This window comes from Syngnathus leptorhynchus, chromosome 2, assembly GCF_054491065.1.
Source record: "Syngnathus leptorhynchus isolate UIUO chromosome 2, UIUO_Slep, whole genome shotgun sequence".
Taxonomy (NCBI): Eukaryota; Metazoa; Chordata; class Actinopteri; order Syngnathiformes; family Syngnathidae; genus Syngnathus; species Syngnathus leptorhynchus.
The window spans coordinates 15,100,824-15,116,901 of NC_141196.1; the positions used below are offsets into that span (position 1 = coordinate 15,100,824).

Genomic DNA, 16,078 nt, shown 5'->3' on the forward strand with positions numbered 1-16,078 from the left:
CATAAAAACATCTACTTCCGTTAACTCAATAATACAAATTAATTTAGTCTTTCTGTGTTCATTCCCTTTTTCCTTCTCGTTTGGTTCTCAACTTTCATATTTAATCTCCTTGTGTGAAAAAGAAATGTCAATATTAAGACTCAAACAATGGTGCAGGCTCATTTCCCCCAACCCCCACACACAATTTTTCTTCGATAAATACATAGCGTTTCCCCTATGGACAAGGATAGTTTCTTACACATTTGTATGACATACCCAGTGCACTTTCACTGTCTTCTGCGTTACGTTGCTCTTATTTACTACTGTATAGTACCCATCTCTCTGTAGTGCAAGGGTATCTGTCTCCAATTAGTTTCTTAAAAGACCAACTTGGTCATTTAAGATGACTTGTTATCATTTTGTTTTGAAAGGCAAATGCATGTAAACCGCCCCTCTGTAGAGTTGTTTTACGCCAATAAGGCAAGGTGACAAAGCGTAATTATGCATAATGTGGACTTTTTTTCAATGTTGTCTGCAAAAAAAACCCCAAAACAATACAAATGTGAGACACATAGCAAAATGAGCATTCAACTAATATACTTTACATGTTCCGTTCCTCCTCAGTTTGTACCCTGAGATTGTCTAATTTATTTCGTATATTCTTAGCATTTCCCATTTTATTCCTTTCGTGTTGCCATTTTTTTCTTCTCTCTGGGTTGTGAATTCAGAAATAAAATAATCTCCTTTGCCCCCATTTTTGCAGTTAAATTTATACTTTTTTTTTTTCCCTTTTCCGATCTCTGAAATGCACTTTGCATGTGTTCAAACCTACGAATGAGCCCCTGTGCTGCCATATTAATGCACTCAATCGTAACTCCAGCGTTCGGTACCTGTCCATGGTGCTGAAGGTCCATGTTACAACTGACTGAACGGTACTTCGATTTTGTTCTCAGACACGCTAAATAATCAGGATGGTTGAGCCACAGTTCCGTTTTATTTCATTCGATTTTTGAACAACATGTTATATGTTTATATGTTGCCAGTTTATTACACATCATGAGATATAATACAATAGGAGATATGATATGCAAAATATTTTTAGTCCTTGAAAATACTGTCGTGGTTTCCAAACCTGAAGGCTACATAAGCTTGAGTAAGGAGATGCTGGGTAATTAATTAAGTTGGTGTTTCCCCTGTTACATTTGTCATTGACTAATGGACAGAGCACATCGGTTTCAAATGGATGTTTATTAACGTGTTTAGGGTAGTTTTGTATGTTTTTTTTCTGGGGGGGGGGGGGGGGGGCGGTGATATACAGCGGTTCAGTTAATGGATAGAGATGGGTGGATGAATGGAGGGATCCAGTTAGTGCTGTTAATAAAAGTAGACTCTAGGTGTCGCTGTTGGCTTGCACAACGCAAACCCGGACTCAACCCGTCTCTTACTGCACAGATTCTGGTCGCTTTGTCTTTCTGCGGATGATTGGAAGCGAGTGAATATTTTTGTGTAGACCAGCTTCAAAGTGGGAATTGTGTGGATCATCGGATTGTTTTATTTGAACAGGAGATTGAACACATATTGGATTATTTCTCGAAACATGGGAGTCAAGGATTTCTTTCTTCAGCGTCTGATATATGTTTTTATCGTCGTTGCTCAAACGCGCCTCGTCGACGGAGATCTGAGCTATTCTGTTCCAGAAGAGATGAAACGCTCGTCTGTTGTTGGAAATATAGCAAAAGATCTGAGCGTGGACCCGAGGACGTTGTCTGCACGAAACGCCCGAATTGATGTTGAAGGGACACGTAAGCAATATTGTGTGATTAATCTGAGCACGGGTGACTTGATCACAGAGGAGAGAATTGACAGAGAGAGCCTTTGTGGGAAGAAACCATCTTGCACTATTAAAATGGATTTGGTATTCGAAAATCCTCTTGAGCTTCATCGGATAAATCTCCACATTCAAGATGTAAATGACAACCCTCCAAAATTCAAAAATAATTTTATTGAAATGGAAATATGGGAGTCAGCAGAAAAGGGCAGTCGTTTTTCCATTGAGAAGGCTCATGATGCAGATATAGGCCAAAACGCTGTTCAAAGGTATGATCTGCAAAAGAATAACAATTTTATCCTCACTGTTGATGACAACAAGGTTGAGCTTGTCTTAGAAAATAAACTGGACAGGGAAAAGCAAAGTGAGATGAATTTGCTTCTCACAGCTTTAGATGGTGGCTCTCCTCAGAGATCAGGTACGGTAGTCATACACGTCACTGTGCTGGATGCTAATGATAACACCCCAGTGTTCAGCAAAGCCATTTATAAAGCCAGTTTGCCTGAAAACTCACCTTCAGATACAACAGTAATTAAAGTCAGTGCTACTGACGCAGATGAGGGAGTGAATGGGGAGGTGACATATGACTTTGGCCACGTAGCTGATGATGCAGTTAATGTCTTTTCTATTGATCCTTTAACAGGAATTATTAGAATAACTGGTTTGGTTGATTTTGAAGAAGGAATTTCATTTGAACTTAGTGTACAAGCTAAAGATGGTTTGGGACTGACCTCCTATGCCAAAGTTTTATTAGATATTACTGATGTAAATGACAACGCTCCGGTAATCAATGTAAAGTCACTATCTAATCCAGTATCAGAGAACGTGTCCCCTGGCACAGAGGTGGGCATCATCAATGTGCAGGACAGAGACTCTGAAAAAAATGGACTTGTCCACTGCTCCATTCAACAAAATGTCCCCTTCAAGTTAGTTCCTTCTATCAAAAACTATTATTCTCTGGTGACGACCGGACCTCTGGACCGTGAACTCGTGTCAGACTACAACATTACAATCAACGCCACCGACGAGGGCTCCCCTCCTCTGTCCTCCTCAAAAAGCGTCCACTTATCTGTGGGAGACATAAATGACAACCCACCCGTGTTTGAGGAACAGTCCTACAGCGCATATGTGAGTGAAAATAACAAAGCTGGCTCCACTTTATGCTCTGTCAGTGCTCAAGACCCCGACTGGAGACAGAACGGCACCGTCATTTATTCTGTCATACCTGCTGATGTGAACGGCGCCCCGGTGTCCTCATACGTGTCTGTCAATGGAGACACGGGGGCAATCCACGCCGTCAGGTCCTTTGATTATGAACACCTGAGGAGTTTCCACGTCCTCGTGATGGCCAGGGACAATGGTTCTCCTCCGCTGAGCAGCAACGTGAGCGTCAGTGTGTTCATCTGGGACGTGAATGACAACTCGCCTCAGATCCTGTACCCCTCCCTGGAGGGCAACTCCTTCATGACCGAGCTGGTCCCCAAAACTGCACACGGAGGCTCTGTGGTGTCCAAAGTGATCGCAGTGGATGCCGACTCGGGACAGAACGCCTGGCTGTCCTATCAAATCCTCAAGGCTACAGATGCGGGACTTTTCACCATCGGTCTTCACAGCGGAGAGATCAGGACCCAGCGGGACATTTCCGAGTCTGACAGCATGAAGCAGAACCTGATTGTGGCCGTCAAGGATAACGGACAGCCCCCTCTCTCAGCCACCTGCTCCATGTATTTACTTATCTCGGATAACCTGGCTGAGGTGCCGGAGCTGAAGGACATTTCTTACGACGAGAAGAACTCCAAGCTGACCTCTTATCTGATCATCGCGCTGGTGTCCGTGTCCACCTTCTTCCTGACCTTCATCATGGTGGTCCTGGCTGTGAGGTTTTGTCACAGGAGAAAGCCCAGACTGTTGTTTGATGGAGCAGTTGCCATCCCCAGTGCCTATCTGCCTCCTAATTATGCAGATGTAGACGGCACGGGAACTTTACGCAGCACCTACAACTATGACGCCTACTTGACAACAGGCTCCAGAACCAGTGACTTTAAGTTTGTGTCTTCTTACAATGACAACACGCTGCCTGCTGACCAGACACTGAAGAAAAGCCCAAGTGACTTTGCTGATCCTTTTGAAGATATTGTTGCGACTGAAGAGGTAGGTGTCCTTTTCACAATTAAGGAACACTTTGATTCAATGATTCATATTCAGTTGGCTTTTTTTGCTTTATTACTACCCTTTGTTTTTTCCCTTCTCATTGGATGGGCAACTTTCACATTTGTTAGTGTGGACCATAAAGACAACTCTAGGCAATGGCACTTTGAAAATGTCCAACTTTCAGACACTTGCTATCCAAGGGCTGAAATAAATGTGATAAATGCCCTTACTGTGAACCTTAGCACACATACTGTTGGGTAGCCCGGACTGTAAAGGTGTTGGCTTAGATGGGGTGTGTTCTTTTCGCCCCCGGGTGTCGGTCAGAACACACAAAATGAAGCTGTTGTTCAGTTCAGCTTTAATGAGTTGCAGGCACGCCCAAGTAACAGTCGCTGATGGTCATATGGGCATACAGGCAAATAGACATAGGCACACGTTGCGATGATGCAAGGAAGTGAATGAATGCTGTTGTGTATGCATATGGGTGTGTTTGTGAATGTGTGTGGTTCTGCAACAGAAAGGAACAATATAACGCATGAGTTACAATAATTAAGTTAAATTCCATCATCAAACAACATTGCAATATAGTACGCATTACGTGACTGACTGAACGTGACTACTCCAAAGATGCTGCAATACCTATAAACTCCAAGTGAGCTTAATAACATGCATAACTAGGAAGCGCTCGTTCCCTTGGACATTGTGCAATGGCGGCGCCCGTGAAAGTACACGCTGTAGTCATGACGTGCCAAACTAGCACAAGCACGCAGATAAGTACACAGTTCTCGCTTATTCTTCTCCCAAGGTCCCCGACATAAACTCAAAGTGACTGTCCATGGTGCTAAAAACCAGTCGCAACTGAACGGGACTTTAATTTTGTTTGTAGGAATCCTGCAAATGAGGGATAGGTTATTATCAAACCTATGGCCATTACATTATACGTCAGGAATGTAGCATTGCGTATTTAGTAAGAAATAACTTTATCTATTATCAATTTATTCCAAGTAAATAACTCACCTTTGACTCACGTGCCATAATACACTCCAAGACGTATGACTAACGGACACAGGTGTATTATGTATGTATTATACGAGTTGATGGAAATAAAAATGCCTTGCATACGTTGTGACATTTGCAAAACTGAAGACTATTGCATAAAAGACGTACTGGAGAAGTGAAACCTTTTAATAGCTAATTCAGAGAACACAGGCATTGAATACATTTAAAAGAATAATTTTCATGCACGCATTTAGTGCTGTGGACAAAAATGTACTCTTGGCGTCGCTGTTGGCCTATGAAACGGAAACCCGCATGGAGTCCCCCTCTAATGCACGGACTTTTGTTGCTTTGTCCTTCTGCGGATGGTTCGAACGTTGTGAATATTTTGCGTCGACTACTGTGGAATTTGGAATTGATTGCAGCATTGCATTTTCTGATCTTGACACGAGATCAATCACCTTTTGGATTATTTCTTTAAACATGGGAATCGAGGATTTCTCCCTTCACCGTTTGATTTATGTTTTTGTCGTCTTTGCTCAAACGCGCCTCGTCGACGGAGATTTGAGCTACTCTCTTCCAGAGGAGATGAAACGCTCATCTGTTGTTGGAAATTTAGCAAAAGATCTGGGTGCAGATCCGAGGACGTTGTCTGCACGAAATGCTCGCATTGATGTTGAAGGGACAAGTAAGCAATATTGTGTGATTAATCTGAGCACGGGAGACTTGATCACAGAGGAGAGAATTGACAGAGAGAGCCTTTGTGACAATAAACCCTCATGTGTGATCAAATTGGATCTGGTTTTAGAAAACCCTCTTGAGCTTCATCGCGTGAGTCTTCATATTCAAGATGTCAATGACAACTATCCAAAATTCAAAAAGAATTTGATTGAAATGGAAATTAGTGAGTCTGCAGAAAAGGGCAGTCGTTTTTCCATTGAGAAGGCTCATGATGCAGATATAGGCCAAAATGCAGTTCAAAGATATAGTCTACAAAAAAATGCTAACTTTATGCTTGCTGTTGGCAACAACAAGGTTGAGCTTGTCTTAGAAAATAAACTGGACAGAGAAAAGCAAAGTGAGATGAATTTGCTTCTCACAGCTTTAGATGGAGGCTCTCCTCAGAGATCAGGCACAGTAGTCATACACGTCACTGTGCTGGATGCTAATGATAACGCCCCAGTGTTCAGCAAAGCCATTTATAAAGCTAGTCTGCCTGAAAACTCTCCTCCAGATACAATGGTAATTAAAGTTAGTGCAACTGATGTTGATGATGGAGTGAATGGAGAGGTGACATATGATTTTGGACACATCTCAGATGATTATATTGATGCATTTTCTATTGAGCCTACCACAGGTGCAATTAAAGTAATGCGTTTAATTGACTTTGAAGACAAAACTTCGTATGAGATGAGTGTTGAAGCTAAAGATGGTTTAGGGCTTACATCCTACAGTAAAGTTATCATAGATATCACTGATGTAAATGATAACGCCCCTGTGATCAATTTAAAATCACTATCTAATCCAGTACCAGAGAACGTGTCCCCTGGCACAGAGGTAGGCATCATTAATGTGCAGGACAGAGACTCTGAAAAGAATGGACAGGTCCGCTGCTCCATTCAACAAAACGTCCCCTTCAAGTTAGTTCCTTCTATCAAAAACTATTATTCTTTGGTCACTACTGGACCTCTGGACCGTGAACTAGTGTCAGACTACAACATTACAATCAGCGCCACTGACGAGGGCTCTCCTCCACTGTCCTCCTCGAAAAACGTCCACTTGTCAGTGGGAGACATTAATGACAACCCACCTGTATTTGAGGAACAGTCCTACAGCGCATATGTGAGTGAAAATAACAAAGCTGGCTCCACCTTATGCTCTGTCAATGCTCAAGACCCCGACTGGAGACAGAATGGCACCGTCATTTATTCTCTCATACCTGCTGAGGTGAACGGCGCCCCGGTGTCCTCCTACGTGTCTGTCAACGGAGACACAGGGGCGATCCACGCCGTCAGGTCCTTTGATTATGAACACCTGAGGAGTTTTCAAGTCCTCGTGATGGCCAGGGATAACGGCTCTCCTCCGCTGAGCAGCAACGTGAGTGTCAGCGTGTTCATCTGGGACGTGAATGACAACTCTCCTCAGATCCTGTACCCAGCCCCGGAGGGCAACTCCTTCATGACCGAGCTGGTTCCCAAAGCGGCACACGGAGGTTCGGTGGTGTCCAAAGTAATCGCGGTGGACGCCGACTCGGGACAGAACGCCTGGCTGTCCTATCACATCCTCAAGTCCACAGATGCGGGACTTTTCACCATCGGTCTTCACAGCGGAGAGATCAGGACCCAGCGGGACATTTCTGAGTCTGACAGCATGAAGCAGAACCTGATTGTGGCCGTCAAAGATAACGGACAGCCCCCTCTCTCGGCCACCTGCTCCATGTATTTGCTTATTTCGGATAACTTGGCTGAGGTGCCCGAGCTGAAGGACATATCCTATGACGAGAAGAACTCCAAGCTGACCTCTTATCTGATCATCGCGCTGGTGTCCGTGTCCACCTTCTTCCTGACCTTCATCATGGTGGTCCTGGCTGTGAGGTTTTGCCGCAGAAGAAAGCCCAGACTTTTGTTTGATGGAGCAGTTGCCATCCCCAGCGCATATCTGCCTCCGAATTACGCAGATGTGGATGGCACGGGAACTTTACGCAGCACCTATAACTATGATGCCTACTTGACAACGGGCTCCAGAACCAGTGACTTTAAGTTTGTATCTTCCTACAACGACAACACGCTGCCTGCTGACCAGACTCTGAAGAAAAGTCCAAGTGATTTTGCAGATCCCTTTGAAGATCTGGAGACTTCCTCAGAGGTAGGACAAATTCATAACTTGTCTTGGAAGCTGACAGGACCGGTCTTGTTAAAAGGATAGCCATTTTCATAATGAATCAATTTCATTGTTTACATTTGTTTAACTTAGCTGTAAAGAAACAAAAGTTCAGTTCCATCTGCAAGAACATCACTAACATGTCATCATATTATTTATTCATTTACCATACATGAAATCGTAACAAAAGTTAGGCTATGACTTATCTAATAATATTTAAATGAGCTTCGATCTGTGGAGAAACACTCTCAAGCAGAATTTGAATTTTTAAACAAGTTCTTATTGATCGTTCTAAATCTCCTTTTATATTTGCACGGACTTTTATGAATTTGGAAAATGTGTAATCAATCCTTAAATGTTGTTCTTGCCGTAGTATGGCGGAATACATTGAGAATCCAGTGCTGTACTTTTCTGGTGCCTTCTTTGCTAAATAATTACCGATACGGCAAGACTTGAATTGAGCCACCCCTTTATTATTTTTCTCCCACCAACTCAACACACGCCGTCACGTTGCCTCCCTTTCTCTTTTCACCCGCCCCCACGAAAAGGACGTATCAGAACAATTCACAAACAAAACGTGAACATGATCAACATAAATCTGCACATCCATGCAGCATGTTGAGAAAATAATACATGTTACAAAACAATTTATAAGCCCTAAAATGATATATAAAAATCAAAATACCAATTGGTGACTAAATCACATGTTATGTCTGGACCTTTTCTTTTCATTTCTGCACATCACCAATATTGATGTATTTATTCAAATATTCATAAGACAACGCTGACCAAATAAATTTGGCTGTATAACTATTTCTTACGAGTGTAAGAAAAAAAATGGACTGATGATGTCGCTCTCGGCTTGCAGAACGTAAATGCACCACTCCACCCATTACTGCAGGCATATTTGACCGGATTTACGCTCGTGAATAGGGTTTTTTTTTGCAGACCGTATTCGCTGATGTTTTGGGGCAAAAATTGTTGATTTATTTGGGTAGTATTTTCCGTTGGAGCTGCACTTCCATTTGCCTCATCATCGGACGTGTTTTGCGTCAAGATGGGACACAAAGGATTTTCTATGCTTGTTCCGATCTGCTTTGTTTCCTTTCTCGCAATCCTCGTTTATGGAGACCTGAGTTATTCTGTTCCAGAGGAGATGAAACGGGGCTCTGTTGTCGGAAATATAGCAAAAGATCTTGGAGCGGATTTGGTGACTTTTGCAGCCCGGAAGCCTCGATTTGATTTTGAGGAAACACGCAAACATTATTGTGGAATCAATCTGAGCACCGGAGACCTGATCACGTCAGAGAGGATTGACAGAGAAAGCATTTGTGGAACAAAACCTTCATGTGTCATAAAAGTCGATTTGGTTTTAGAAAATCCTTTGGAGCTTCAACGTGTAAGTTTTCATATTCAAGATATCAACGACAATTCTCCGGAATTCCATGACCATTTAATTGAAATGGAAATAAGAGAGTCGGCAGAAAAGGGCAGTCGCTTTGCAATCGAGGAGGCCCATGATGCAGATGTAGGTCAAAATGCTGTTCAGCGTTACATTCTACAAAGAAATGCAAACTTTATTCTTGCTGTTGACAACAATAAAGTCGAGCTTGTTCTAGAAAATAAACTAGACCGAGAAAAACAAAGTGAGATGAATTTGCTTCTCACAGCTTTAGATGGCGGCTCTCCTCAGAGATCAGGCACAGTAGTCATACACGTCACTGTGCTGGATGCTAATGATAACGCCCCAGTGTTCAGCAAAGCAGTTTATAAAGCCAGTCTGCCTGAAAACTCACCTCCAGATACAGTAGTTATTAAAGTCAGCGCTTCCGATGCCGACGAAGGCGTAAACGGTGACGTGACATATAATATTGGCCACATTTCGAATAATGACAAAAATGTATTTTCAATTGACCCCAAAAGTGGTGAAATCAAGCTATCAGGTGAGATTGATTTTGAGGAAAGTAATTCTTATGAAATGAAAGTGCAAGCAAAAGATGGATTAGGGCTCACATCATATGCTAAAATTGTGATAGACATTACTGATGTAAATGATAACGCCCCTGTGATCAATTTAAAGTCACTGACCAATCCAGTAGCAGAGAACGTGCCACCTGGCACAGAGGTGGGCATTATTCATGTGCAGGACAGAGACTCTGAAAAAAATGGATTTGTCCACTGCTCCATTCAACAAAATGTCCCCTTCAAGTTAGTTCCTTCAATTAAGAACTATTATTCTCTGGTCACTACTGGACTTCTGGACCGTGAACTTGTGTCTGATTACAACATTACAATCAGCGCCTCTGACGAGGGCTCTCCTCCTCTGTCCTCCTTGAAAAGCGTCCACTTGTCTGTGGGAGACATTAATGACAACCCGCCTGTATTTGAGGAACAGTCCTACAGCGCATATGTGAGTGAAAATAACAAAGCTGGCTCCACTTTATGCTCTGTCAGTGCTCAAGACCCCGACTGGAGACAGAACGGCACCGTAATTTATTCTCTCATACCTGCTGAGGTGAACAGCGCCCCGGTGTCCTCCTACGTGTCTGTCAATGGAGACACGGGGTCAATCCACGCAGTCAGGTCCTTTGATTATGAACACCTGAGAAGTTTCCAAGTCCACGTGATGGCCAGAGACAACGGTTCTCCTCCGTTGAGCAGCAATGTGAGCGTTAGCGTGTTCATCTGGGACGTGAATGACAACTCTCCTCAGATTCTGTACCCCGCCCCGGAGGGCAACTCCTTCATGACCGAGCTGGTCCCCAAAGCTGCACACGGAGGCTCTGTGGTGTCCAAAGTGATCGCAGTGGACGCCGACTCTGGCCAGAATGCCTGGCTGTCCTATCACATCATGAAGTCCACAGATGCAGGACTTTTCACCATCGGTCTCCACAGTGGGGAGATCAGGACCCAGCGGGACATTTTGGAGTCTGACAGCATGAAGCAGAACCTTATTGTGGCTGTCAAAGATAATGGACAGCCCCCTCTCTCAGCCACCTGCTCCATGTATTTACTTATCTCGGATAACTTGGCCGAGGTGCCCGAACTGAAGGACATTTCTTACGACGAGAAGAACTCCAAGCTGACCTCTTATCTGATCATCGCGCTGGTGTCTGTGTCCACCTTCTTCCTGACCTTCATCATGGTTGTCCTGGCTGTGAGGTTTTGTCGCAGGAGAAAGCCCAGACTGTTGTTTGATGGAGCAGTTGCCATCCCCAGCGCGTATCTGCCTCCTAATTATGCAGATATGGACGGCACAGGAACTTTACGCAGCACCTACAATTATGACGCCTACTTGACAACAGGCTCCAGAACCAGTGACTTTAAGTTTGTGTCCTCTTACAATGACAACACGCTGCCTGCTGACCAGACTCTAAAGAAAAGTCCATCAGATTTTGCAGATCCTTTTGAAGATCTCGGGTCCTCTGAAGAGGTAGGAGTCAATCTAATGAAGACTGTTTTTGTCTTTTTCACTTCATCTTGATGCCCTCGTTTTAGAATATTTTCCAGTTTAGTCAAGTTTTTTAGTCAAGTACATTTTCTGTACTGTTTCTGACACTTCTGTCGATTTGCAATATTGAACTTGCACCTAATATATCATTGCAGAAAACTGTACGTAATCAGAATGCCTAATGGCCATGAATGGTTGTTTACCATTTGGCTTGGTAAAATATTGTATGTCACAATGAGTGTGACATTTTTTCCCTCTATGCTTGACCACTGCTCATCACGGCTATTTGTTGACAAATTACATCAGGAAGTATTTTTCAAAATATCTGCATACGTTAACAGTGCTGAATTTGAAGACGACTTTGTGCGATATGTTTAGCATTTACCACGTACTTAGTCATAGAAAGCTGAACCTCACCCCAGCTGATGGAAAATTATGCTGCACTAGCGTTTAAGTGATTTAGGCTCAGACAAGTTTGAACCAGAAACCTGTTTTTGTCACTGCTCAAAGCATTGATTAGCAGTTAATGTTTTTGTTTTTAGCATTGCATGATCTGTGTTTTACCCTTGGTTGAAATGAGCTCATTAGACTATTTGGTTAGTCGTAGGAAAACCGGCATCATGGGCATGTTGCACTCGCATTGTTTTTCCTTGACCATGGATTATTGTGTCTTATTTGTGAATTAAGGGACCAGTTTCACTGGGAATTATGGAGCCATACTTACTGCTGTTAAAATAACTTTTTACAAGCTGACATAGCTTGATTTCTTGAATTATCCAGAACTGTGAGCACAGCTACTTTGGATGCTTGTTTGGATGTATCTTTGAAGTGTGGAAGGAATCAGATAATCCTCTCAATAAATTAGAATTACTGCACAAATCTAGACTTGGAACATTTGTGTGGAGTTTTCATGTTTCACCCGTTTTTGCATGGAATTTCTTCTGGTACTCCAGTTTCTTCTCATATCCCTAAAACATGCATGTTAGGTTTGGGTTATTTCAAACTATAAATTGCCAATAACTGTGGAGGTGAGTGTGAATGGTTGTAGACTGGCAAAGTGAGCTGGGATCAATTCAAGTCACTGGTGAATAATGTGCATAAAAGCTGGATAGAAAAAGGGACTCGTTTTTTTTCTTCATTGGTGAATTGTGTTTGTTGAAGCTGTGTAAACCTTGATCTTTGTTGTGAGATAGTGTTGATTATGGTTGTGAGCTCCACATGTTTAAGCAGCTTGAAAGTGACTGGGTGTTGTACCCCTACTGCATTCCAATACACAAGTCTTTTAAATAAAAAAAGAATATGTTACCTTTACTTTAATTCCTGCATAGTCAATTTTTGTCTAAAAACAAATATCTTCACGATTTGGCTTCAACTAAGTTTTATTTTGAATTGTGTGAAGTAGCCTGTCCACCCTCTGCGACTTGTGTCGGATAGTCAGAGTTGCAATTGTCTGTTTTTGTGTCATCCACTCAGGATGTGATGTTGAATTTTTCTTTGCTTGTTTGTTTATTTGTTTGTTGTTTTTTGTTGCCTATACTGCATGGCAGTAAATCTTTCCTATTAGTTTGAGATGCGTTTCTTTCAAAATATGGATGTAACTGTCCGTGGTGCTTACTCACACTATTGTAGTTTCTGTCACACAGCTCTAACAAGTTTCTTGCCAGTTCTTGCTGTTTTATTCAACTATTCTGTGGTTGTTTAATTATAATTATAGTTATTTCTGAAATTGAGTCAGAATAGATATTGATAACTTAATGGTAGTAATGGATGATGACACAATACACTACGTTTTCACTCCACAAGTACAAAAAAATAAAATGATTTACCCCCTAAAGATCTTTTAATATTTTTCAGCTTTATTGGAATTGTTTGACAATGATAAAAGTCGACTCCTGGTGTCGCTGTTGACCTGTATAAGGCGAACCATCCCCTCTCACGTCTCAGACTGCTTTGTTCTGCTGCGAGTGGTTAAAACAGGACTAGACATTTTTGTGCCAATATACTTATGCGTGTGGGACGTCAACCGGTGTGGAATATTTTTATGCGATCTCTTTTGGACAGATTTTGTCAACATGGGACATCTCGAAGTCTCAAAGTGTTGTTTGATGGTTTTTCTTACCGTCTTTTTTCCGGTGCAACTCGTCTACGGGGATCTGAGCTATTCTCTTCCTGAGGAGATAAAACGTCTGTCGGTTGTTGGAAATGTAGGAAAAGATCTTGGTGCTGATCCGAGGACGCTTTCTACACGAAATGCCCGTGTTAATGTTGCCGGGACACGTAAGCAGTATTTTGAGATTAATTTGAGCACGGGAGATTTGATCACGTCGGAGAGAATAGATAGAGAAAGCCTTTGCGGGAAGAAACCATCTTGCACTATTAAAATGGATTTGGTGTTAGAAAATCCTCTTGAGCTTCATCGCATAAATCTCCACATTCAAGATGTCAATGACAACTCTCCAAAATTTAAAAATAATTTGATTGAAATGGAAATAGGCGAGTCAGCTGAAAAGGGAAGTCGTTTTTCAATTGAGGAGGCTCATGATGCAGATATAGGCCAAAACGCTGTTCAAAGGTACGATCTGCAAAAGAATAACAATTTTATTCTCACTGTTGACAACAATAAAGTTGAGCTTGTCTTAGAAAAAAAACTGGACAGAGAAAAGCAAAGTGAGATGAATTTGATTCTCACAGCTTTAGATGGCGGTTCTCCTCAGAGATCAGGCACAGTAGCCATACGTGTCACTGTGTTGGATGCTAATGATAACGCCCCAGTGTTCAGCCAGGCGGTTTATAAAGCCAGTCTGCCTGAAAATTCTGCCCCGGGTACAATCGTGATTAATGTGAGTGCAACTGATGCAGATGAAGGGGTTAATGGGAATGTGAGTTATGATTTTGGACATGTATCTGATGAACATAACTTATTTACTATTGATCCCACCTCTGGGAAAATTAAAACAACTGGTTTGATTGATTTTGAAGAAATTTTTTCTTTTGAAATTAAGGTGGAAGCTAAAGATGGTTTGGGATTGACTTCCTATGCCAAAGTTTTAATAGATATTACTGACGTAAATGACAACGCCCCTTTGATCAATTTAATGTCGCTGACCAATCCAGTAGCAGAGAACGTGTCACCCGGCACAGAGGTGGGCATCATTAACGTGCAGGACAGAGACTCTGAGCAGAATGGACAGGTCCGCTGCTCCATTCAACAAAATGTCCCCTTCAAGTTAGTTCCTTCTATCAAAAACTATTATTCTCTGGTCACTACTGGACTTCTGGACCGTGAACTCGTGTCAGACTACAACATTACAATCAGTGCCACCGACGAGGGCTCTCCTCCTCTGTCCTCCTTGAAAAGCGTCCACTTGTCGGTGGGAGACATCAACGACAACCCACCCGTGTTTGAGGAACAGTCCTACAGCGCATATGTGAGTGAAAATAACAAAGCTGGTTCCACTTTATGCTCTGTCAATGCTCAAGATCCTGACTGGAGACAGAATGGCACCGTCATTTATTCTCTCATACCTGCTGAGGTGAACGGCGCCCCGGTGTCCTCCTACGTGTCCATCAACGGAGATACGGGGGCGATCCACGCTGTCAGGTCCTTTGATTATGAACACCTGAGGAGTTACCAAGTCCACGTGATGGCCAGAGACAACGGTTCTCCTCCGCTGAGCAGCAACGTGAGCGTCAGCGTGTTCATCTGGGACGTCAATGACAACTCTCCTCAGATCCTGTACCCCGCCCCGGAGGGCAACTCCTTCATGACTGAGCTGGTCCCCAAAGCAGCTCACGGAGGTTCTCTGGTGTCCAAAGTGATCGCGGTGGACGCCGACTCAGGACAGAATGCCTGGCTGTCCTATCACATCCTCAAGTCCACAGATGCGGGACTTTTCACCATCGGTCTCCACAGCGGCGAGATCAGGACCCAGCGGGACATTTTGGAGTCCGACAGCATGAAACAGAATCTGATTGTGGCCGTTAAAGATAACGGACAGCTCCCTCTCTCTGCCACTTGCTCCATGTATTTGCTCATCTCGGATAACCTGGCCGAGGTGCCGGAGCTGAAGGACATTTCTTACGACGAGAAGAACTCCAAGCTTACCTCTTATCTGATCATCGCGCTGGTGTCCGTGTCCACATTCTTCCTGACCTTCATCATGGTGGTCCTGGCTGTGAGGTTTTGTCGCAGGAGAAAGCCCAGACTGTTGTTTGATGGAGCAGTTGCCATCCCCGGCGCGTATCTGCCTCCTAATTACGCAGATGTGGACGGCACGGGAACTTTACGTAGCACCTACAACTATGACGCCTACTTGACAACGGGCTCCAGAACTAGTGACTTTAAGTTTGTGTCTTCTTACAATGACAACACGCTGCCTGCTGACCAGACGCTGAGGAAAAGTCCAACGGAATTTCTTGAGGCTTTTGGTGATGTTGACGAGGTAGGAATACTAAATTTATCTTTTACCCACGCCCTATTAGATCGTAGGCTTAATTACCGATAAAACAAAAACAAAAGCACACTTTTCATTAGTGATAAGTCTGAACATGCGTATATTCCAGTATTTTTTGTTCATTGTCTCAGCTCGACATTATCGTGGTCAAAACTATAATGCCATATACACTAGACAAGAAAAGACATTATATGCTATGACAAATATTTGCTTCATCACTGACCATCAAATATTTTCACTTTATTTCCTTCTATTAAGAATATTTTCTAAATGAAATCCTATGTGTTTTATTTCCTTATGCTTTCAAAACATCACGCTTTGCACATAGTTGATTCTTGA

The 16,078-nt window shown here is 42.9% G+C and overlaps 2 protein-coding genes and 1 pseudogene across 3 annotated transcripts; all 3 read left to right on the forward strand.

Annotated features, from left to right (window-relative positions):
* The first annotated feature begins 1,576 nt into the window (after nucleotides 1-1,576).
* On the forward strand, nucleotides 1,577-7,933 carry LOC147060974 (protocadherin beta-18-like). Its single transcript, XM_085906660.1, has 3 exons — nucleotides 1,577-3,962; nucleotides 6,483-7,819; nucleotides 7,928-7,933. Exons 1-3 carry the CDS (start codon nucleotides 1,577-1,579, stop codon nucleotides 7,931-7,933), a joined length of 3,729 nt encoding a protein of 1,242 aa, XP_085762786.1.
* A 1,218-nt stretch (nucleotides 7,934-9,151) lies between these two features.
* On the forward strand, nucleotides 9,152-12,916 carry LOC147060975 (protocadherin gamma-A2-like). 2 transcript variants are annotated; one of them, XM_085904911.1, is made up of 2 exons: nucleotides 9,152-9,233; nucleotides 10,289-12,916. In XM_085904911.1, exon 2 carries the CDS (start codon nucleotides 10,461-10,463, stop codon nucleotides 11,316-11,318), a length of 858 nt encoding a protein of 285 aa, XP_085761037.1. In that variant the 5' UTR covers nucleotides 9,152-9,233; nucleotides 10,289-10,460; the 3' UTR covers nucleotides 11,319-12,916. The 2 variants fall into 2 exon arrangements, with proteins under 2 accessions (XP_085761037.1, XP_085761036.1); XM_085904910.1 differs by having other exon boundaries at nucleotides 9,215-9,362.
* A 441-nt stretch (nucleotides 12,917-13,357) lies between these two features.
* On the forward strand, nucleotides 13,358-15,790 carry LOC147060976 (protocadherin gamma-A12 pseudogene; annotated as a pseudogene).
* The last annotated feature ends 288 nt before the right edge of the window (nucleotides 15,791-16,078 follow it).